Source organism: Typopeltis vanoorti, chromosome 23, assembly GCF_054136105.1.
Source record: "Typopeltis vanoorti isolate ZY-2024b chromosome 23, IOZ_Tvanoo_1.0, whole genome shotgun sequence".
Lineage (NCBI taxonomy): Eukaryota > Metazoa > Arthropoda > Arachnida > Uropygi > Thelyphonidae > Typopeltis > Typopeltis vanoorti.
In genome coordinates, this window is record NC_143571.1 from 5,113,934 (window position 1) to 5,139,452 (window position 25,519).

At 36.0% G+C, this 25,519-nt stretch overlaps 1 protein-coding gene across 1 annotated transcript in view; it reads left to right on the forward strand.

The window, feature by feature from the left end:
* Positions 1-3,425: 3,425 nt before the first annotated feature.
* Arc42 (Activator-recruited cofactor subunit 42) overlaps positions 3,426-25,519 on the forward strand; it is a 164,307-nt gene continuing 142,213 nt past the window's right edge. The window contains exons 1-2 of the mRNA XM_090412720.1: positions 3,426-3,664; positions 10,767-10,927. Coding sequence (XP_090268846.1) covers positions 3,610-3,664; positions 10,767-10,927 — 216 coding nt within the window. The 5' untranslated portion in view covers positions 3,426-3,609. The remainder of the gene's footprint in view (positions 3,665-10,766; positions 10,928-25,519) is intronic.

Genomic DNA, 25,519 nt, shown 5'->3' on the forward strand with positions numbered 1-25,519 from the left:
CTAAGGCATGGCCGTTGATGTTCACAAATCCATGTTGGGACTCATACAGTATCATATTTTTATCTACTCATTCTTGAATTCTCTCTTTGTTCAATTTTTCTAGTACTTTTACCACCATGACGGAGATGTATGGGAATTATTTTTCCCTCTTTTCTCGCCCATGGAACTCTACCAGGGATGAGAATTAAATTAAAGTGCCTACTCCGAGATATTGCCAGTTCCTTGCACATTCTGGAAAATCCTAACTGATATCCTATATAATAATCCCGCAGCTGTATTTACATTGAGATTCTGCAATATCTAAGAACCTCCAATTCATCCACCTCTGTTCCCACATCAGTGTCGTCTGTCATATATGTTAAAGCAGTATCCTCAATAGGATTATACCCTTGCAAACTGGTCACTCAGTAACCCAACTATTTTATCTTCTTCTGTCTTCCCGTGATCATAATGATTCATTATGGTGAATCTGCCTTAATCTGCATAGGCATTCTTCCTCTTTCTTGCCACATAACCAAAGCACTCTTTCGGATTTCCTTTGGCCTACTCGGCTAAATTCTTCTCATAATCTGATTTTGCATTTCTTGTCATCTTTCTTGCTGAGCCCTATACTTGTCCATCAGTTTTTGCTGGTCACCTTTCTCTTCCTATACCCTTCACAGTATATTATTCTTTTGCCGCTTGTGCTTAATGATTTTACTCATTTTACTCCATGTCAACTTTCACCAATCTCGAGCAATGTGGTCACCTTCGTTATGGATAGCTTTTCTGATCCTATGACCAGGTCCAATACTCTCCCACCACTAGTCCCCTCCATCACATGCTGCCTTTTGTCTCTTAGTAAATTAAATGTCCTTATAAATTCTATTTCCTTCCTGCAATGTGATCTCTCTTCCTTCTAGTCTATATCTCTATAGTTGAAGCCCCTCATAATATACACTTGATCTGAACTTTTTGTACTAATTTGACGATGCATGATTTCCAGATCATCAGTGGAACTCCCTGGCCTATAGTAAAAACCAACTCTGTAGTTTGTCTTACTGGCCTTAATCTCACACTATACTGCTTCTAATGAACAGCCACTCTCCCACCTATCTCCTATTTAGTTGATGCATGCAATGTGGAGAGCTTGCAGGACGATTTAAATAGGTTGTCAGTTTGGGGGCAATTTAATGGGTTTCAGTTTAACAGTGAGAATTGTGAAGTTATGCATTTTTGGAAAAATAGATTACAAGCTGTGTACCACATTGATGACACAGTACTCCAGGATATAGCTGAAGCTATAGACCTACGGTTGGTGGTGGTAGACAGAGAGATAAAGCTTAGAGGATATATTGCAAATTTGCTAATGTTGACCAAAGGATTACTTAGCTACTGAAGAACACAATAACATGTAGAGATAATGTAGTTGTTATTCTTCTTTATAAGGCCTTGATACCATGTGGACTACATTGCTCAAGTCTGGTCCCCTGGGTTTCTTGGAAGATTAGGAAGTTGTGGAGAGGATCTAGAGATGAGTGACCAAGGCTGTGAGTTGTCTGTGTAATGTTCTCTATGAGAAGAGATTGAAGGTATGTGGATTGTAGACATTGTTTGATTGGGGAAAAGGAAAGGATATGATAGAAACATTTAAGGTACCTAAAGTGTTATATATGATAGATGCAGGGGAAATGTTTCAGTACTTGGCTAGAGGAAGCAGAACAAGGGGTTATCCCTGGAAGTTGAATCATGGTGTGGTTAGTAGGGGTGCGAGGACTAGATTTTATGCTTAGAGAGTTGTGAATGAGTGGAATGGGTTGCCAGAGTCAATTATGAGTGCTTTGTCTATTAATGGATTCAAGGAGAGGTATGATAGATTGTATGGATACATTATGTCTCCCACGATGAGCCTTCAGACTCCATGGAGGTACCAGTATAATAATAATAATAATAATAATAATAATAATAATAATAAAATCAGCTAACTTCGTTTATTCCCGTATATAGAGTTGGCGAGGCCGTTTTAGCCCTAACTTTTGGAGACTGAGTGGGCATTTCAATCTCCACTGGTTGCCAATCAGAGATAGCTGGCCCAAGGCTATCACTAATTAAGCGGCACGCATTGGAGAGACGGTTCAACAAGTGCCGTTATTTTGTGGTCCATAACCCTAACATAATATATTTATTGTCTGAAATAGTGTTGGTTCTACGGTCGATTTTTCTTGAGTTTAATGAAATAACCCGCTTGCCCGTGCCAGAGATCGACTAACTATGAAACCGGTGGAAAAAGGGCTTATAAAAATTTCCTCTAGTCGCCGACTAGATTTGAATGCAAGTCTTCCTTCGTGTGGGTCAAGCACTATGTGTGCAAACGACCACTGAGCTACACAAGCACCTTTTTAGACATTAAAGGGATTTTTAAAATTGATACAAAGAAAAATTTTTAATATATGACAAATAGTCAAAGTAGTCAGAGGTGTAGGGTCCATCCGTGGAAGTTTTGTAAGTGTATGGTCAGTAGGGGTATGTGGACCGGAGTTTCTTCGTGGAGAGTGGTGGAGTTGAATGGATTACCAGAATTGGAAGTTCCCTGACAGTGAATGAGTTTAAGTAACGGTATGATAGGTTTTGACTGTATAATAGTTAGTTTGGGTCTCCCACGATGAGTCTCCGGATTCTATAGAGATACCGAATAATAATAATAATAATAATAATAATAATAATAATAATAATACTCCTTCTCTTCACCCTAAAATAACTATACTCTTTACATTCTATCCTGGTTACCATTTCTGACTTTGATAGCTAGGTTTCACTGATGCAAACAATCGTAGGGTACAACATATTCACGAAAACAATAGATTGAACCTTTCTTTGTTCCTGATTCTCATGGCATCTGTGTATATACATCAGTTATCACCTGGCTTTTTCTTATACTTATATCTGCAGTCTTCTTGGACCAGTTGATCAACTTTCTCTTTTGCTGCCCTAGATACACTCAAAAAGTCCGAACCAGAATCCTAAATTTTCATCCTCTTGACATTCATGTTAGGTTAGTCGATTGGTAGAGCTTCTGCTACTAATGGCTCAGAAGGAGCTAAATTGAAAAAGATAGAATATTATTTGTAAAATAAATGTTGTATTTGTATTATTAAACGTACATAAAATTCTAAATATATAGTTTTAAATGGTCAGTAATTCATTATTCCGCTAATCAGACTTCAATCACACCTCTCACTCCCTGAATGACAAGAGCAACCGTGAATTTCAAGACCAGCATTCGCCCCTGCTCTCATCCTGATAAATAATTTCAATTTTTTATAGATATATTTTGTTTTTGTTATTTAATTGAAATTTGTTTGATATAATATGATAACTTCTAATTTATAATTTGATAACTTCTAGGTCAGTTAATGATATCATTATTAATAAACAGGGAACTTTTCCTTTAAAAATCGGCTGCTCTTTGGACATATATGCAATTATGCTCCGATAAAAATTATTGCTCTAGGCTTGGCTGAAGCTTACTGCCGAGGAGAATAGATAGTTATGTGTAAAGTTCAATGTAAGATCTGTATATCTTGGTAGTTCTTCGAAAAGTACTTTAAAGATTAAGCTTCATACACGAAAATGACTTTTTCCACAGGAATAAAGATGTTTATGGGTTCTACTCGGTTATTACAAGGTATGGTGTTCTTTCCTGTTGAGCAGTTAATTGATTTCAGAAGAATGATGTATCAAATAGATATTATTCGTAGTAAGAAATAAAAATTGTGTGCTGCGTCGGTGAAGTTACAGGAAACCTGACCTCCCACTTCCACGAACCACGGGTTTGGAGATGTAGTCTTCCTTATTCTTCCCCTCTAGCCTAATTCCTTAATATATATTATTATTAGCAAACCTCCACAAGCTCATCGGCGGATTCAATTATTATATAAATAATAGAAACGACAATCACCGACGTAAAAAAAAAAAACAAAAAAAAAAAACGTCGTAATGTTCATAGAATATTTGGTTGTTTCTTCCTCTGCTATAACTATTCATGTTGATGAATGCAAAAGTAGTCAAAGAGAATAGAATAACAATTACAACATAAGCAGTGTTGGATTGTATATTACAAGAATGAATAGAACTCGATATGTAATCCCATGTAAGTCGAAAACAATTTAACACACACAAAGTATGGAGTATTAAATAAGATAACTACCTGAAATTGGGAATGTTCCAAGCAGTCATTAATATTATCTAATTCTTGACCTCTCCACACACAACACACATATATAGGTTATAGTTCCCATGCAGTAGGATCCCAACACACTGCCTACGTACTATCAGAAAGTAGTTTACCTGAAAATTTCAAACTCCTAAGTTGTGGCATTAAATTTAATCTCTTCTCATTTGAGCCACTTCAAATTTACTTACCAGACCTAAATAAATTTAGATTAAAGACCTCATATTAGGTGTGGATATTATATAAAAACTTATTTTATTAAATAAATTAATAAGCATTATGATTGAATTTGTTTCAAGTGATTAAACTAATAATTACATGGAACCTTTTTTTTAATGAACTTGGTTTAGTTGTACATTATAATATGCAAAAACTTTCAATACTTTTTTTATTTGCATTATGACAAGCATGTGCATCTAGAAAAAGATTATGCATAGTTTACTAAAAAAAAAAAAAAAAGAAAAGAAAAACATCTGAGACTAGCTGAGTTTATTCTGGGGATGGGAAACTCATGAAAGTGTATATTGCTTTAAATTGCAGCATATAAAAATAATTATCCCACAGATATATTTCGATTTTTATTGGCTTTAGAGGTAGTAGTTGGTTTTGTTTGGGATTATGACAGAAGCAACTAAGGCTATGAGGGGGCTAATGTGTTATGTCTGTCAGTTGCATAAGTGCTCTGGTCAGTTTGTCTTGTTGGATACAAAATCAGTGTTTCCAGAAGGCAAAATCCTCCTGCTTTCATGTAAAAATTCTTCTTTGAAAAACCCTCATAAAGTATTAATTATATGAAGAGCCAAAGGCTTCAATTCGGCGACATAAACTTATTTAAGTTAAGGGATATTACATCCCATATTGTTTCATAGCCGAAACAATGGCTATGAAACAATATGGGATGTAATATCCCTTAACTTAAATAACCCTTATAAAGTTTTTTTCACACAAGATGTGATTAGCAAATAAATAGCATTTTTTCTGTAAACAACAGGAACAACAACAAAAGGAAAAAAAACAGTTTAATTTTGTAAAGTGATTTTCAACTGGTAATCCGTTATATCCCTATAGACTATACACAAGTGGTGTGGGAGTACAAGAGCCAAGAAATTTTTCAAATATGTAACAGAATTCATGGTGTGAGATGAGTATGTAATATCACCACTTCTTGCAGGTATCTTGCTAGCAGAGTTACTAGCAGAAAAAATAAGCATGCTAAATATATAGTAAATACAGTTTATTTTTTTAAAATGATCTCTATTTGACAGAGTGGAAATTCATTTTTTAACCATTTTTAACATATAAATTAAAGATGCCAAGAAATTATATTCTTGATTTAATCCTTTATCCAAATGTAAGCAAAGAAAGGTTGTTTGTTAAGTAACTTCATGAGTGGGCAACTTGTCTATAGAGGCTAATAATGCAAATCACATATCCTTATGGACACCAGCTTGGTTGGCCGAGTGGTAAGCGTATCTGCATCCCAGCCAAAAGTCTGCGGGTTCGAATCCTGCTGTGGACATGAACGTTTGTGATTGTCTTTGAAAATACTGGTGATGGTGGTGAGGGACAGTAGATGGCATTGAGGTAGATGATGCAGTTCGTTGTAGTTGGTGGATTGAGTGGTGGAGACGGAGAGCTGTAAAGTAGGCGCCCTCCCTTGATCAGTGTTTGGACTCCTTGGAGGTGTCACATAATTATAATAATGTATAATGCTATGCATTATGGGAAAGGTTACTACCCAGAGCTGTTTCAACCTTTATTGAGGTCTCATCAGTGGGAGCCAGACCCAGGAGTGATACCAAGGTTGAAGTAATGCATAGGAGTCATATTTCCATTTACAAGTAGCCAAAAGGTGTCACACCTTATTACTAAAATATTCTGGATTAGAAATAGATGTTGAAAGCTTTTCCACTTGGTTATGCTATGATATGTTATAAGTTGTGAAGTTCCTTCATGCGCAAACTTTGTTTGCTTACACTTGGATAAAAGATTAAACCATGAATATAATTTCTTGGATAGTGACCCTTCCCATAATGTATAGCATTATAAATGTCCATAAGGATATGTTCTTTGCATTGTGGGATACTAAGGCAAGTGATGTGGTCATTTGTTCCTTTATTGGAGTTGCCTGGTCATGAAGTCACTTAACGTTCAAACTTGTTTGCTTACACTTGGATAAAAGATTAAACCAAGAATATAACTTCTTGACATCTTTAATTTATAGTATAACCAAATTGAAAAACATTCAACATTTTTAACATAACTGTTCCAAAAAAACTAGCCCAGATATTAAATTTATCTGGCTAAACTTAAGTGTTTCAGTATTTTCCTTTTCAGTTAGTTAAATTTTGTGTTCTTATTTAAGTTATGCATTAAAACTTATTCCCCCCCCTTCTGTTTGTTCATTTTAAATTGATCGGTGAGTTAGCGATCTCATACGGAGGTAGCAGGGTTTTTTCTCCCGGGAACTTGGGTTTTTCATCCCGCATAACAAATTGGCCCTTCAGAACACATGCAATTTACAGACAAAAAATACTAGTTGTGGTGGGCGGTAGATGGCTTTGATGGAGATGATTCGTAGTAGAGGTTGAGACAGTTGTAGGTGTCCTCCCGCGATGAGTCTTCGGACTCCTTGGAGGTGTCAGGAATAATAATTAAATCATTTTTTAAATAAATACTTACTAAAAATGCATTATTATTAGTAAATTATGTATTTACCTTGTTTTTAAGATTTTGGTGAGCCAGTATCCCCTATTATTTTGGGCTTCTATTGTAGTAAAAAACATGAAAATATCATTATAATTAGTTCTTTAGCATACACAGCACTATTTCAGTGCTGTGTACGTGGTTGTAACAAATGGTTATGACTTGCCATGTTGCCAGTATCAATTTTTTAAGTTCAAAGAATGTTTATTGCATGAATTGAACTCGAATGTAGAATGGTGAAAAGTATTTATGACTGTCATGCCACTCTCACAGATGACTTGTTCATATTATTTTCAGTGGAGGTAAGCTTATTATATATGCAAAATTATTATTATTATATAACTATCGCCTATCCTATTCCCTCAGGTATATGGCTGGTGGGGATAGTGCTATATGCTACTGTACTAGGGAGATGATTATGAGCAAGGTGGTTTCCCGTTGTCTTTCTTGCCTTAGTATATTTTATGACTGTAGCCGTGTAGCCAGTTTGCCTGTTTTGAGGGATGAAAAACCCGAGTTACTGGGAGAAAAAACCCTCTATCTCCGTCTGAGACTGATTAACTCCCCTTTAGTCAAAAGTGATCAGATAAAGGTTGCTCATGTCACTGATGTGAATCGAACCCAGGTCTTTCTGAACAAAGGGCTTCGTCTATACTGACTGAGTTATGTAGACTCTATTATATAACATTCTGTACTAAACTGAAAATATCATATGTGACTAGTCTAAATGTAAATAGCCTGTATGATAATGATAACACTTCGTCAAACTTGGAAAAAAATTGTAATATGTAATCATATGTAATATCTACCATGTGTAACTGTGGACTATGTTTGCAAATAATTACTGTGATTGTTAATATTCTTTTATATGAATTCCACATTGTGCAAATTATACAGATATTAAGAGCAAAATGTATCACATAAGAAATTATAGTACTGTTGCTTAAATATTATAAAATATATATGTCATTTCTCTGAGAAATAATAAAAAGTTAAAGTAGCGATACAAAATTATTGTACCGAATTGTACACAAGTACATTTAATACAGAATGGTAAAATTGTCAAGTTTCATTGTTCATAAGATTACAGTGTAGATGCATATAACTTATGTGAAAGTACTTGTATGCTGATATGTACACATGTATGTAATAATGTAAATAAGTAGGTATGAATAATAAAGTTAATGACTTGAAAAAAAGATTGTTATTTTCCTGGCCTCCATGGAGTCTTAAGATTCATCATGGGAGATTTAAAACACTAGTCAACACAAAATCTATCATACCACTCCTTAAACTCATCCACAGCATGTTTATCTCAGGCAATGCATTCCTTGCCCCTACCACTCTCCATCCAAAAGACTACTTTTTGCCCTTTTACTCACCACCTTTTTTTGCCTCTTCTAGGTATGCCCCCCCCCCCTTGTTCTTGCTCCTTTCCCTTGTTCTACCATATGAAAAATCTCCTCAGTGTTAAATATAGTAATAATCCTTCAACAGCTTAAATGTCTTGATCATCCCCCCCCTTTGCCTTCTATCCACCAAACTCTGCAGTGTGCATCATCAGTCTATCCTCATAATCAACATTGTTCAGTCCTGATATCATATTTTTGCTATCCATCTCCAAGGTTACTTCATCCCCTTCAAATACTGGTGACTAGGTCTGAACACAGAAATCTTGATCCCTGTCTCTGATGAAAAGCTTTATACAATGGGACCAACACACTTTTATCTCTCTTGGTCAATGTTCTCCTGAGCACTGTATATTATCACAATCAGATCCTCTAATGCTATGACCAAATCCAAAACTCTTGATCCTCATGTTCTCTCCACCAATGCTGCCTAAGACAGTTATCCCTCAGAAATCAAAAATTCAATTCCTTTATTACTGCATGCTGTCTTCTCTGCTCAGTTTATATTGGTATAGCTGAAGTTCCCCAATGATCATCACTTTGCACTTGATAAACTAATTTGCCAAAACATTTCCTGCTCATCAGCAGTTATATTCCCTTGTCTGTACCATCACCTCACTAAATATCTTGTATAAACATCTATCTTACACCATATACTCTCAAAGCCATTAGTGTTATCTCCACTGATTCTCCACCCTGCTAGGACATAATTCATCTTTTATCATGAGTAATACTCCACCACTACATTTATCCTCCATATCCTGCCGAAATATGCTATACCCTTCGATTTCTATTTCTGTTAGAACATCCTCTTCATTTACCGAAGTTTCACTGATACCAGCAACCTTTGGAGAGGCTGTCATTCAATGTTACTAATGCTCCTATGCATTTGTATACAGAAAAACCAGTGCATTGCCAGTATTCTTATAGCCATTATTACTCTCCTTGTACTTCACCTGGCTGTACACCCTTTCATTTCTCAAGCCACTATCCCTACACGAGGCCATCCCTGCTGCATTCCACTTGTGCAATTCTAGTTTCCCTGCCCTGATACACTCACTTTCTGAGAAAACAGCAGTCTCTTCAAATGCCTGCTTCCATCTGCATTCAAATGTAATCCATCTCTTGCATATAACCCTCTTCTATCCTCAAATGTATGCCACGCATCCACATATTCCAGACCTCTTCTCCTGCACATTCTCACTATCGTCTCATTCATCATCATCATTGCTCTTCTCCTCCATTCTGCATTATTATATTGGAGCAGCATGCTCACTATCTTTTCTGGGATATGTTTCTACTACACTATCTCTAACATCAGCCTCAAATTGTGGACTACATGATTCACACCACCTCTCAATTTGTTCATCCCTGGTTTGTTTTACCAGGCAAGCATTCCTCTAGCACTCTACTCTGTGCACCCCAAATCATTGACTCTATTCCTGACACTCCAAACAGATTAATTCATCGTTCTCTCACTGGCATTCCTGACTCTTACAGCTTCCACTCTCTCTCTAGTTTCTCTCTCTCACTTGCCCTCCTTCCTGTCATCTTTCTATCCCTTGCATCTGTACTCTCTCTCTCTCTCTGCAATTTTCTCTCTTCCACTGTCTTAACTATTCTCTCCCTTTCTCTCTGATGCCTTGCTGCTACACTCTCTTCACTTTCTGCAATTTCCTCTTGTCCCTGTCTCTCCCATTCTCTTGCCTTCCTCTCTCCATATATTATAGTCCACACATATATATATATATATATATATATATATATATATGAAACGTACTATTAACTCGGGGTTGGGATATGTTCATTTTTTTAAATTAACTGACTTAAACCCGAGAATTATAACACAATTTCAAATAAATGTCATTGTGTTATAATTCTCGGGTTTAAGTCAGTTAATTTAAAAAAATGAATATATATATATATATATATATTCTAAAAGAAAAAAAGTAAGAAAAAGGTACTCCATTTGGTTTGAGTAATGAGTATTGTCGACAAAAGGCAATTAAAAACTGTTTTTTTGTTTTTTCTTTTAGTAACTTTCAAAACTAAATGGTCATCCACATAGAACAGCCATATATATGTATATGTGCAGTTCATTTGTTATGTTGTGTTTAGGCATTATCTTCAAAAAAATGCATGGGGACTCCTAGCTCTCTTAAATCTGCTTGTAAGTTTACCTTTTATTCTTTTATTGTGCTACTAAAGTGTGATAAAACTCAATAAGTATTAGGAGGAGAAGGGAGTGGGAAGATACCAGATTGGATTGCATTAATCATTAAACAAATTTTTTAACAAGCAAATAGCATTTAAGGTAGGATCTGTAAGGTTTTTAAAAGGTTAAAAAGGAGTAACCCCCCCCCTTTTTTTTAAATTTTTTTTTTCTACTATACCAAAGCACAGTATATGTATATTTTTACATCTTGTACTTTTTTTTTCAGAAATTATATGTAAACAAGCTCAAAGGAAATGTCTTTCAAGTTTAGTATCCTTGCCTGATACTCATATCATGCTTCAGAGGACATGTAGAGAATTTGTTGAAAAAGAACTGAGGCCTATAGCAGCTAAATTAGACAGGGAACATCTTTATCCCAAAGAGCAGGTAAAAGAAATAGTATGAATTATAGATGCATATGAACTTATGTTTTACAGTGGCCTGTAAAAATAGAAAACATTTCATATATATTTTGAAGTTGGTTTCTGTCCTTTGGATCTTCATTTAATCATAAGAATCAATGTTTCTTTTCAGAATTAAAAATTTCAATAAAGACAATAAAGATATCTTTGCAATTTGATAAATATGTTATTTCTTCCAGATGGCTGAACACCAGTCCATAAGTCTCACAGAATAGGTTGTTCACAAACTTGGTAGCTAGTTTTACAGAATTTTTTTTCTTGGTTACAAATTAAACTTGCCAAGATATTATATTCTTGTTTGTTCCTTTATCCAAGCATAAGCAAAGTTTGTCGGTGAAGATACTTCACATGAAAACTTTGTTGCTTACATTTGGATAAAAGGATTAAATAAGAATATAATTACTTGGTAAGATTTAATTTGTAATGAAGTGAAAAAACTTTCTGTATCTCTAATCCAGAGAATTTAAATAATAAGGTGCACCTTTTTTCTACTTGTATATGAGAAATGTATGATTTCTGCATTAATTCAATCTTGGTATCTCTTTTGATTCTGGCTCTACTGTGTGAAATTCATTTTGCCAAGGATTGCTACTAAAACTTTATGATAAGTATTGTTCTTATTTATTTATTTTTTTTAAAAAAACTTATTGTATCTCTCTTGTTTCTTACTAACTTTGCTGGTGCTAGTGGTGGAATTATTACCGATTAGCACAGGATTTAATCTAGTCATATGGTTATATTTCTTACTAACTATTCTATTTTTGCAGGTAGTTCAACTACACTGCAGGATTTCTTTACTTTCAGGATATACTTGGCAAAGGCTTCAATTAAGATCTCATATCCAGCTTCCAAATATTCCATGGGATCCTCTCAATTCTCACGGTTAGCACTCGGCATCTTACTGTAAATGGTATTATGTAGTTCCCCTGTGCAGCGAAATCTTCTTGTATTTCAATTTGATGTCTTTAATTACAACTAAGATACTTTCCCCTTCCACATGGTATACTTTTATCTGCTTTTAAAGTATCTTTTCTCTGGAATAGGAAGCAGGTTTTTCCTTCAGAAACTTGGATTTTTTTGTTCCCGTAAACTCAAGAAAATCGACTGTAGAACCCACACTATGGTGATTACTCTCAGCTCTTTGCATTGTGGTGCCTCTGTTTTAAGAGTTCTTGTTCTAGGAAGAATGGAACTCTAGCTCTTTTCAATAATTATTCAAATATAGAGTATAATTAGGTATTATTTCTGGGAAAATTCCCATGTTAAAATTCCCACAGAGTATAATAGTTGAGAATACCCATAGTTCCAATTCTTCCTAGAACAAAGAACTCTTGGAATAGAGGTGTCACAATGCAAAGAGCCAAGGATAATCGCCACAGTGTTAAAAGAGACCGTTAAAGCAGATAAAATTACACCATGTGGTAGGGGAAAGTACCTTAGTTGTAGTCAAAGATTGAATTGAGAGACAAGCTACTGGAAGATTTCTCCGCATAGGAGAACTTCATACCACCAGTTATGGCAAGAAGCCAGATGTGGACAGTGAGCATTGAGATGGTTCCCATGGAGTATCAGGAAGTCGGTGATGACATCTTAATTTAAGTCTTTGTCAAGCGGCGAAAAGTAAGTAATGTCAGAAAGAATATCTCTGCAGAAGATCCTAATTGGTACTCTATAATTCACAGTGGATGTGGAAACACTAGTTCCAAACTTTGTTAACATCTGGGACTTGGAGAGTAATGGTTAATTATCCCAGAGTACAGAGATGATATCTGCGCTGTGGCTTGACAGACCATCTAGGCAGTGACCGTTTCTGAGCCAAGTATTTTATCTCTGCATTGACATTGGGCACATATCTAACCAACACCTGAAACCCTGCAAAAAATGTGACTGTTCCAAACACTATATTACTAGCTGCATCTATGCACTTTCATGGAACAATAGCAGTTGAACCAATTTCAGAACAAAATGAACCTGGATTTCACATGCTTCTTAAACACATTCACTTAGTTTCCAGGAATAACACCAAGTTCTCTCTCTCTCTTCATAAAGTCTCACTTGTGTCTATATTCTACTATAAGATTTCCTTACAAACTCATATATCATATATTCCTTTTCTGTCTACCACTCTGACTTTGAAGATCACATTCCATTAGTTTGTTTTTATATACACAATTCCACATGCCAGATATCATCTTGGTTATTATCCTTCATTAGATTTTTTTTTTTTTTTTTTTCAATTGTTTCCTTATCTCATTTGAACTCAGATGACCATATTTGAGCATGGTAGTCAACGGATCTTATCAAAGCCTTGTTAGTTAAGAATAACTTCCTCATTCTTAGAAGTTATTGTTCCCTTCACTGCTGCAGTTATCTGATATAATAACTGTTATGGTCTCTTATACATTGTCTAGTATGAGACCATACCCTTCTTATTGGAAGCCTGAAGTGGTTCAAAACACAATAAAGTTTCATGTTTGGTCTCTATAGAGGATTGCTGGATAAATAAATACATACAAAAAAATTGCTAAATTGCTTAGCCTACTTACAGCACAAATGTATACTACAAGGTGTACAACCTTTCATGGGTGGCAGACATAATATAATAAAAATTATTACATTATATTATGTCTCCTCCACCAGGAACAAATTATCTGAGTCCAGAATTCATATTCTCACATTTTATAACATTGACTCATAAACTGATTTTCCCATAAAATCAGTTTGTTTTTATCACTCTACATGGATTTTGTATCAAAAACATTACTTTATCCCTACTAACTCATGCCGATATCTCGAATAGTCAGACTTCTTGTATTTAATAAATTTAGTTTAATCCTTTATCCAAGTGTGAGCAAACAAAGTTTGCGCCTAAAAGTATCTTAAGGACTGAGGTAAGGTGGTACGACACCGGGCAACTCGTTGCAAAGGTGGAGCAAGCTAACATCACTCCTATCTCGGTATCTCCCATAATGCAAAACACATCTCCTTGCGAATACGTATAATGTTATGCATTAAGGGAAGGGCCACTACAACTCTGTTCTTTAGTCTAATACTTCCTTTGGCATCCAGAGAGCTAATAGGTCTTACCTGGATTGTAAACCTTCCACAATCATTAGCAGTACTTTCCCTTCCCTTTCTTTTCCTGCCTCTCTTTCCTGAATACACTGTACTCTTCACATTCTATTCCTGTGAAAGTATCCTCTATCCTCTTCTGTTAGTCAGGTTTCTCTAATGCTAATATTTTTTTCTGATGCCAATTTCTCTCATTACAATTACTTTTAGCATTGGCATCATTTACTAATGCTAAAAATTCATCACCTTTATTTCTAATGCTTCTAGCTTTAGTAATGCTTCCTGGTTTACACCTGTTCTCCCAGCATCCCATCTGGTTTAGCATTTGTCTCATTTTATTTTTATTTTTGTTATCTCAAATGGCATACAAGATTTAATTTTTGGAATTCTTTAATTGTGCTTTTGAACATCTTGGCTTGTGGGAAGAATCTTTTGATGGAGTTTCTGTTTTTTAATTGGATATTTTTATATTCTACGCTACAATGGAATGAAATTGAAAAATGCCTATGATTTTTCAGCATCTAAATTTGATGAAACAGTTAAAAAAATCATGAATAGAGACAACTATTTGATTCTTTTTTTTTATGACTGTTTCATCAAATTTAGATCTTGTAAACAAGTTTTGTCTTGAAAAATTATTTGTTGAACAAATAATTTGACTGAAATATTTACACATTTCAATAAGAAAAAAATACATTAAAAAAAAATAGAATTGAGAATATTCATCATCATCATCATCATCAAATTCCTGCCATGTATCCTCAAGGGGTGTACAGGATATGATAGTACTACATGAAAAAAATTACATGATTACTAACTTCCTATCTACAATTTTCCTCCAAATCAGTCTGTTACTTGTCAAGACTCCAACATTATCAGATCTTATATTTCTATCGTCTAAGGCACATTGTACCGTATCACTACACCTATATCTTGGTCTTCCTCTGGGTCATTTTCCTGACAAACTGGCAGAGAACACTTGTTTTGCTAATCTTTCTTCGCCCATTCTGTTTAGGTGACCATACCACGTGAGATTAGCTCTGCTAATGCATTCCTGGATGTTGACAATGTTAAGTTCTTTCCTAATATCCTCATTTTTAATATGATATTGCCATTGATGCCATCTGTTCACTCCTCTAATCTTTCTCAGGACTCTCATATCTGCGGTCTCTAGTCTTTGGTCAAGTGTTTTACTTCTGACCCAGCTCTCAGATCCATAAGTTAAAACTGGTTTGAACACTGTCTTGTATACAGCTAATTTAGTGTTCCTACTAATTTCTCTCTTATTCCATATGAATTTATTCAATTGACTTCCCACCATACCAGCTTTGCTGATTCTGTTGTCTATTTCTATATTTAATTTACCATCTTCAGTAAAAATCGTGCCTAAGTAACTGAAATGTTTCACTTGTTCCACAGGTTCTCCATTCACAACACAGTTGACATTTTCAATGATTCTGCCTATTTTCATTGTCTTTGTCTTTTTATTGCTGACCTTAGTCAGAGAATCTTGCAGACTTGTAGCGGATTTATTTAGAAGTATAACATCATCCGCATAAAACAAAGAACTGACATTAACATCTCCAATTTTGATATCATGTTTAATACCACTTTCCTTCATAATGTGATCCATATAGATAATGAATAACAGAGGGGATAATGTACATCCTTGTCTCACACCAGATTTAACATTAAACCATCTTCTTGTACTTCCTTCAATTCTAACTGCTGACTTACAACTTAAATAAAGACTAAGTATTGCTTGATATAATGCCCCATTGACACCATATAACTGTAGCGTATTGAATTGCTTCTCTCTTGGCACCTTGTCATATGCTTTTTCCAAATCGACAAAACTTAAATACAGATCTCTGTTATATTCCCATGCTTTCTCGACTATTTGTCGTAAAGTGAAGATCTGATCCTGACAGTCTCTATTTGGCCTGGATCCAGCTTGTTCTTCACCAAGCTTTTCTTCCACAATTCTTCTCAACCGTTTCTGAAGTATACTTGCATAGATCTCCCCAGGAACACTCAGTAGGGAAATACCTCTGTAATTTTCACATACAGTTTTATTTCCCTTTTTATATATGGGTACTATGAGAGCTCTGCTCCAATCATCAGGTATTCGTCCCTCTGTCCAGGCTTTCTGAACTATGCAGTGCAGCCACTGTAAGACTCTTATACCACCATACTTCAGCATTTCTGGTCGAATATCATCTACTCTTGCTGCCTTTCCACATTTCAAGCCTTTGATGGCTTTTTCTACTTCAAGTATGGATATGTATTCCCGACTGCATGCCTGGTCAGTGTTTTTTACCACTGTGCTGTCATCACTGCTTGTTTCATTTAGCAGTTTTTCACAGTAATTACTCCATACTTCAAGGATATCTTTTTCATCTGTTTTCATGTCACCTTTATCTTCTCTAACTCCTTTTACAGAACTCTTTCCTCCATTCCTAAGCTTCTTCAACAACCTCCAGAATATTTTGCCACCTTCTTGATATTTATTTTCTATATTCTTGCCAAAGTCCTCCCATGACTTTTGTTTAGCTAGTTTTACACACTGTTCAGCTTTCTTGCATTTGTCTCTGTATTCTCTAAGAGCACAAGCTGACTTATTTCACAGGAACTTTTGATATGCTTTCTTCTTTTCCTTCACTGCCTCTTTAACTTCATGTGTCCACCAGGGAGTTCTGATTTTTTTATCCTTGCAGACAACCTCACCACATGCCTCTCTGGCAGAATCAATCAATGTTTCCTTCAGAGTTTGCCACTGAATCTAAAAGGTTTGATTCCTGTTCTCAAACTCTTTCATTTTTAGTTCAATAATCTTTGTGTATTTTAGTCTACAGTTCACATCTTAGAGATGCTTAACTTTTATTCGCTTTAAAACTTTCTTACATGTTATTCTTTTCAATATGAAATTCAATTTTATCCTGCTCAATACTAAATAGTGATCGCTTCCAATTTCAAATCCTCTGTACACTCTGGTGTCCTGCACCAGGGAGAAAACATCACTATCAACAATAACATAGTCAATGAGACTTTTCTTATTTCTTGCCTCTTCTCTCCATGTGAATTTGTGCACATTTTTATGTTGGAGCATGGTGTTAGTAATAACCAGTCCGTGTCCTGAGCAGAAATCCAACAGATATTTGCCATTATTATTAGCTTTGCTCTTTTCTCCAAATTTTCCCAAAATATTTTTTTGTCTCACAATCATTTCCTATTCTGCTATTTAGATCACCAACAAGGAGCAACTTTTCCTTTTTTATTGTGTCAGTTGCTTTTTCTAAAGCATCAAAAAATTTCTCCACTTCTACCTTAATAGAACCTTCTGTGGGACCATAGGCACAAATAAGTCTCATTGTCCAGTTCCCCATTCTCATATTTGCCCTCATTACTCTACTTGAGACTGACTGCCATTCAAGAAGATTAGCCTCGTATTTTGTGTTGAATATTATGGCTACTCCTTGTTTGTCATTTCCTGAATATAACATTTTGTATTTATTGCTCAGAAAGATCTCACCAGTTTTGGTCTTTTTTGTTTCAGTCATCCCTATTATATTGATCTGGTACTTATCTAATTCCTCAGCAGCTAGCTCCAATTCTTTGCCATTCAGGCTTCTTATGTTGATAGTACTGATCTTTAACTCTGATGATGTTGAGTTGGGGTTTGTTTTCAGATTTGTTCCAGTAGCTGACTTTTCGCTGTTCGCGCTGGTTCCCTGGCGAAAACAACGGAGGCCTTGTTTAACCGGGCGACGGCCCCAGCCGGCATGAAATTTTGTCATGTTGTACCATCATTTTTTTATTTTGGTTTAACCAATAAGAATACAATTTGGTCAGCTAAATCCCAAATTTCCAGCCCATCCTCGTTCGTTCAGTATCCAAGTAGATACCCAACAGGGTGCACTACGAGAAGGTGAGGATTGGACATTAGGTCAAAAGCCCTGGTCTGTTCTCCGCATTCCTTTAAAGGCTATGTGGAGGTCTCCTCTCACTTATACAGCTTTGACCCTTAAGCACCCCTTGAGAATATTCTTTAGTTAGAATTTGAGAATATTCTTTAGTTAGAATTTGCTTTGAGCTTACCAGATAGTTCATCGCCTGTAAAGATTTTTTTTTTTTCAATAAAAAATATTATGGTCTACAAAGAAGAGTCAATTGAAAGTGTGTCAGTGATTTGAAATTTATTAACCATAAAATGCAACTTCGAAGAACACTGCAGGCAACTTTATGAAAAAAAATTAAAAATAAGAAGATCATATTGAAATAAAAAAAGATGTTCTTCTGAAAATACTAATGACATGGTTTTAGATATACTGTAGATACTCCTAAAAAACTGATTAAAGTATGTGAATATTTACTTATTCTGCTTATATTAGTTTTTAATGCGTAGATAATGAATATAATGAAAAGGAATTACCTCATGAAAAAGAATTTCATGAGGATTACAAAGACCAGACAGGGAGGCTGACTTGATTGGTAAGGATAGCAAAAGTGAAGTATAAGAGCAGCAGTTAGCTAATGAAGCCAAAAAGAATCCTAGAGAGTTCTTTTGATATGTGACCAGCAAAAAAAAAAAAAAAAGAATGATTATGGAATGACATTGATTGGAGATATAGTGGAGATACTTAATGAGCAGTTCATAAAGGTCTTTTGTTCTTATGAATGTGACATCATGGAGAGATTGAGAGCAGTTGATGATGGAGAGGATAGACTGACTCTAAGTGAGCAAGAGGTGTATGGGAAATTGAGCAAATTTGATGTTAATAAAACTCTAGGACTTGATAATATATTGCCACATATTCTGAAGGTTGTGGTTAAGTTGTTGGGGAAGCTGGTGAAAACTAGGATCCAGAAATGGGTCAATAACAATGGAATTATCTTTGATGGACAGCATGGATTTGCTAAAGGGAGGTCATATTGTAGTACTTTACTTACTTGTTACAATAAGGTAATGGCTTCCTTGGACAGATGAGAGGGATACACAGTGGTATCCCTCTTTCTTAGATTAGTGCATTGGATCGGAGACTGGCTATCTGATAGGTATCAACAAATTGTGTATGGGGAAGCAATATCTAAGAAGAAGAAAGTCACTAGTGTTGTGCCTCAGGAGTCTGTTTTGGGGCCATTGCTGTTTAATCTGTATGTTAATGATATTGGTGAAGATTTGGATGGGGATATTCAGTTGTTTGCAGATGATGCAAAGTTGGGATGAACTGTGAAGAGTAGAGAAAATGCTGTGGCCTTACAAGGAGACTTGAATAAATTGAGTGAATGGGCACGGAAATGGGGATGCGAGTTCAATGTTGTGAAATGTAAGGTTTTGAAATTGATATGATTTTGGAAATCTGATAAATTCCAAGCATTAATTCTACATCCCAGATGTTGGGATGTAGAATTTATGCTTGGTAGGGATATATTGTTGGAGGTGAAGGAAATAAGAGATCTTGGGGTGATAGTGGATAAGGATCTGATATTTAAGGGACACATTGCCAAAATTGTGAAGACAACACAAAGAATTCTGGAATGATGCAGATGACCCTGACTTGTAGAAATAAGGCGATTCTTGTTCCATTGTATAAGGCTTTGATTAGGCCACACATGGACTTTTGTGCACAGATTTGGTTACCTGGTTTTCAGAAGGACAAAGAGATGTTGGAAATGTTCCAGAGATGACTTACTAAGGTAGTTTCTGATCTCTGGAATCTCGAATATGAGGAAATGTTGAGAATATGCAATTTACGGAGTCTAGTGGATAGGAGGAAGAGGGGTGATGTGACAGAGACCTATAAGTTAGTAAGGGGCTGCTATAGGATCAATGTTGGAGAGGTTTTACAGCAAATGGTGGGAGATCAGGGGAGAACCAGAGGACATTCTTGGAAGCTGTATAAGGAGGGTGTGAGCAGGGGAGTGAGAAGCAGGTTTTTTGCATGCAGGTTATGAATGATTGGAATGCCTGGCCTGAGAGTGTGGTGTCTGCAGAGAATTTGAATGTGTTTAAGGCATGGTATGATGAGCTGTGTGTATGACAAAAGGACCTCCTAGATGAGGCTTTGACTCTGTGGTTTCTTGGGATAATAATGAATATAATGAAGTTTTTTTTATTTTGTGGACATATACTGTTTTTATTTTTATTTTAGAAAGAATTTTATTTTTTAAAATAGTTTTTCTAATAGAACTATTTTATAATTCCAAAATGTCTGTCAATCAATAAATATTTCAAAATATTGTACAAGTTTAATTATCCTCCCCACACTCTCAAAAATGTCCTAGTTTGAATGATAAATTATATGATCATCCTAAGGATAATTAAACCTTAGGCTAAAGTATATTCACGTAACTCTTAAAACCTGACAAATTCAATTAAGCATCTTTTGTTGATTTACCAATGAAATTTACCAGATGTATGCAACAAGTGCACAATACTACTGCTACATTGGACGAAGAGTTAAAGGTTCATGAAAATTAGGTTGTTGCATAACCCGGATAAGAATTTGTCAACACGGACAGATGGAATGTCAGTCCCGTTTGCTAAAGGAATGTTCAGCTGAATTGGCTAAGCCTTTCTCATGTTTATATAACTTGAGTCTCAGCTCAGTAATTCATTCATTCATTTCGTATGGTGATTCAACGTCCGCGAGTCCCTTTTACGGGGAGGTATACGGCACCACCTCAGTCCCCCCTATTTTTATCTGGGGTTGGGACTGGCATAGCTGACAATTCAGACCTATGGCTGGTGGGATTTTCTTAAGTATTCCTGACTGTATCATGTGTGTTCACAGGCCGATTTGCCTGCTTGCGGGATGAAAACCCCCAGATAAACTGGGGGAAAAACCCTGCTGTCCACGCCCAAGACTAGCTAACTTGGCTATGGCTAGGAAGATCCTTAAGCTCCTCACGTTGTCGACAGGAATCAAACCTAGGATACTCCTTCCCTAGGCATATGGTTGCGAAGCACATAGCCACTAGGCTAACTGCACGGACAGCTCAGTAATGATACCATAGGAATGGAAGGAATGTATGATTGTTCCATTGTAGAAGGGTGGTGCAAAAACTGATGTGTCTAACTACTGACGTATCAGTATGTCTGGTGTGGTAGTGAAGATTTTAGAGAAGTTGGTAAGAATTTGCATACAGAAATGGTAGACAAATGAGCTATACTCTGCAAGGAGCAGCATGGGATTACTAAAGGAAGGTCATGTTTTAGCAATTTGTTCATATTTTATAGCAATGTTATGGCTGAGTTGGTTAAAGAGAATGGATACACTATGATAATGTTGAATTTTTCTAAGGCATTTAATAGGATACCACACAAAAGGCTATTGCATTAACTGCAGAATATGGGATTGGAATATATTCTCTTGACTTAGATGGTTGACAGACAGATATGGTAGCCAGCCTGGTTGGCCGAGTGGTCATCGTATCCGCTCTCCAACCAAAAGGCTGCGGGTTTCGAATCCTGCCATGGGCATGGATGTTTGTGATTGTCTGTGAAAATACTAGTGGTGATGTTGGGTGGTAGATGCCGTTGGTTTAAATGATGGTAGTTGAGTTTCATTGTAGTTTGTAGATCGAGTAGTGGAGACAGAGAGTTGTAGAGTAGGTGCCCTTCCTCGATGAGTCTTTGGACTCCCCTGGAGGTGTTATGTAATAATAATATCAAAAAGTGATATACAGTGGGTATGAATCTGCCAGATTTAAGGTGACTAGTGGTGTACCTCAGGGTTCACCTTGGGCTATTATTGTTCAATCGATACATTAATGACATCAGGCAGGGTCTAACATCAGATGTACAATTGTTTGCTGGTGATGCGAAGATAGGCAGGACAATCAGGAATACTACTGATATTCAGCACTTACAAAATGATTTGAATAGGCTGGAATGGGGGGGGGTAACTGGTTGAGAGACCCGCGGTTGCCATGGCAAAATTGCTGGGACCTTGTCTCTGCGAACAGGCTTCCGCCAATTGCAAAAAAAAGCTAGCTTTTGTTAACTTTGTCGATTGATGTCATTAACTGCTGATTCTGAATAAACCAATAAGAACTCTGAAAGCATTCATATGTCTGCAACTCGTTAGTGGGGTAAGTTAATGCATTAACAATATTTTGAGCACTAGCCCATAAAAATGTCTGAAAAAAAAAACAATTGTCATATTCTTCAAAATTCAAGTTAAAAGTCATTAATTATGTAAAATAACATGGAAATAAAGCTTCAGATAGACAGTTTGGACCTCCTCCCATTGAGTGTATGATTAGACAATGGAGAAAACAGGAAGAACAACTACTGAAGATGCCAAAAAAGAAGAGGGCCAAGGAAAACCAGCAAAATGGCCAAACTTGGAGCAGAGGCTTAAGACTTGGATTATGGAGCAGCAGCATAGTGGGATATGTGTGTTAACCAAGTTTATTCAATAGGAGACAAAAAGGTTTGCAAGAGAAATGAACATTGTTCATTTCACAGGAAAGGCAAAATGGTACTTCATGAGGAGAGGAGGGTTGGCCATGAGCACATGAACCAAGTTAGCCCAGAAAATGCCACCATCTTATGAGGATAAAATCCAAGTTTTATTCCTATGTCATAAAACTTCGGAAAAAATATGCTTTTGAACCAAGTCAGATTGAAAACATGTATGAGGTGCCTCTCAATTTTGATGTGCCTTCCATCAGAACTGTTGATATGAAAGGGGTCGAAATAAGTGGCAATCAAAACAAGTGGTCATGAAAAGACACACTACTGTTGTCCTTTCATGCTGTGCAGATGGTACCAAACTGCTTCCTATGCTCATTTTTAAGAAGAAAACGTATCATAAAGAGAGCATACCTCCTGGCGTTCTTGTCCAAGTTCATGAGAATGGCTGGATAAATGAAGAGATCATGGCTATTTGGTTTGCAATGATTTGGTCCAGAAGACCTGGAGGGCTCTCGAAGCGGCGAGCTCTGCTCATGTTTGATCAGTTCCGAGTATATTTAACAGAAAAGACAAAAAGGGTTGCAGTGGATTTGCGAACATAGTTAGCAGTTATTCCTGGTGGACTTACAGGTCAGCTACAGCCACTAGATATTTCTATCAACAAACTCTTCAAAGCTCTGATGAAAGAAGAATGGAATAAATGGATGCAAAAAGCAGGTAATAACTTGACACTGACAGGAAGAGTGAAAAAACCAACCATTACTGAGGTATGCAAATAGATCCTAAACTCATGGAATGGAGTCAAGCAAAAAGTTGGTTGTAAAGTCCTTCAAGAAATGTGGAATCAGCAATGCCATGGATGGAACTGAGGATAATTTCATATATTTATAGACAGTGAATCAGAAGACAGCAGTGATTCAGTAGAGGTTGAAGAAAGTGATATGTGTGTGGAACTAATAGTGATGAAGAAAATATGCCTGGAACTGAGAGGGATGCATAATTTCTTTGTATGTATCTTAAAAATATTACCTAATTACTAAATATACTTTGAATATTTAAAAAAATATCAACTGTGTTCTGTTTTATGTTTAAAATATTGATTTCTTAATTTTGGGTTCTAAAAAGTAGGGTTCGTCTTATACATGGAAAAATACGGTAATACTCATGGCTTGTAAAAGGTTGGTCCTGCCTCAGTAATTTATTGACATTTTATAATAAGGTGACAGCAAAATTGGATAACAGAAATGGCTAAACCATGATTCCTGTCAAATACCTTTGCAAAGGTATTTGACAGAATATCTCATGGAAAACTATTACATAAGTTGTAGCAAATGGGAATGATGTGAGGCTGGTGACATGGATAGGGGAGTGGCTGATAGACATCAGAGGGTGGCATATAGTGGAATGGAATCAAGGAGAATGAGGACCACTGTAAGTACTAGGACCAATATTCTTTAATTTTTTCATTAATAATATAACAGAAGATTTGAAGGTGAATTTTCAGTTGTTTGCTGCTGAATCAAAACTAGGGAGGGCAGTAGGGTAAAGGTGAATTAGATATCTTACAGGATGATTTAAATAAATTGGCAGTATGGTCAGAGGATAATGGTTGTCAATTCAATGTTGTAAAATGTAAGGCAATGCACTTCGGAATGAAAACATTATGCACTTTGTATCATATTGATGAATATAGTTTACAGGAGATTGATGAGGCTAGGGGTCTGGGTGGGGGTGATAGTGGATAGAGATTTGAAATTCAGAAGACACGTTGCAAGAGTTGGTAAAATAGTTCAGAGGATTCTTTGATGCTGAAGAACACATTGGCATGTAAAGATAGGGAAGTTGTTATCCCTCTTTATACGGCTATATTTCAGCCAGCCACATGTTGACTATGCACAGATTTGGGTATCCCAGAACACTTGATGCACACCTTTTTAAAACAACGAGAGGAATCAGGCTGCGGGGACGATGGATGGGAAAATATCTCAGTATAATATATATATATATATATATATATATATCCAGCAAAGGAGAACTGGAGTCCCTCATTAAAAGAGTTGAATGGGAAAGTGTGAAATATAGCTTAAGAATTAATTGTGATAAAACAAAATACATAGCCATAGATGAAAATGACAATTTCGCCACAACATCGACTTCAAGGAGTTGGATGAATTGTTTACCTTGGAGCTGTAATAAGCACCAAAAGTAGATGTCAACTAGAAATTAAAAGAAGAATTACCAATGCAAGGTCAGCAATGGTGCAATTGCAGAAATATGGAAAGACAGAAATATTTCTATCACCACTAAATCAAGACTGGTCAATAGCTTTGTGTTTTTGATTTTCATTTATGGCGCTGAATCTTAGATACTCATCAAGAAAGATGTGGACAAGATAAACAGCTGTGAGAGGTGGTGGAGAAGGATGCTGAGAGTCTCCTGGAGGACAAAAGGTCTAATGAAAGTATGGTAAGTCAAATAAAAATCAAGAGGTAGCTATGTGACATTGCAAATGAAAGAATTCTCAAATATTTTGGTCACATTTCATGACGTGAAAATTACGACCTGGAAAAACTTATCATAAAGGACAAAGTAGAAGGACAAAGAAAAAGAGGACATCCAAGACCAAGATGGATGGACAGATTAAAAAGATCACCAGACTTACTTTGAAGTTGGCTACTGCTGCTATAAAAGACAGAAAGAAATGGAGAGACATTGTGGCTAGGGTAACAAGTCCTCAGATATGAGGAGACCAAGCTAGAAGAGACAAGAAAAGAATTGTTTCAGTGACTATGTGGAAAAATAGTCTACACATGTGTATGAATACAAGTTATATTTTGTTTAGAATAAGCTGATTCGCTTATTAAAAACAGTTTGATTCACTAATTCGCCTTTTTGCTAGATTCCAAATAAACTGAACTTAACAGGCCTGTGGCCTGTTAATTTCACTTTATTTGGAATCTAGTTCATCTTGAATTTAGTCACTGACTAGAAGAACTTGTCTTTTTAACCCTTTCTTTGACCGGTTCCTGAGTTCATCAATCTTGTACCAAGCAAGTTTTTTCT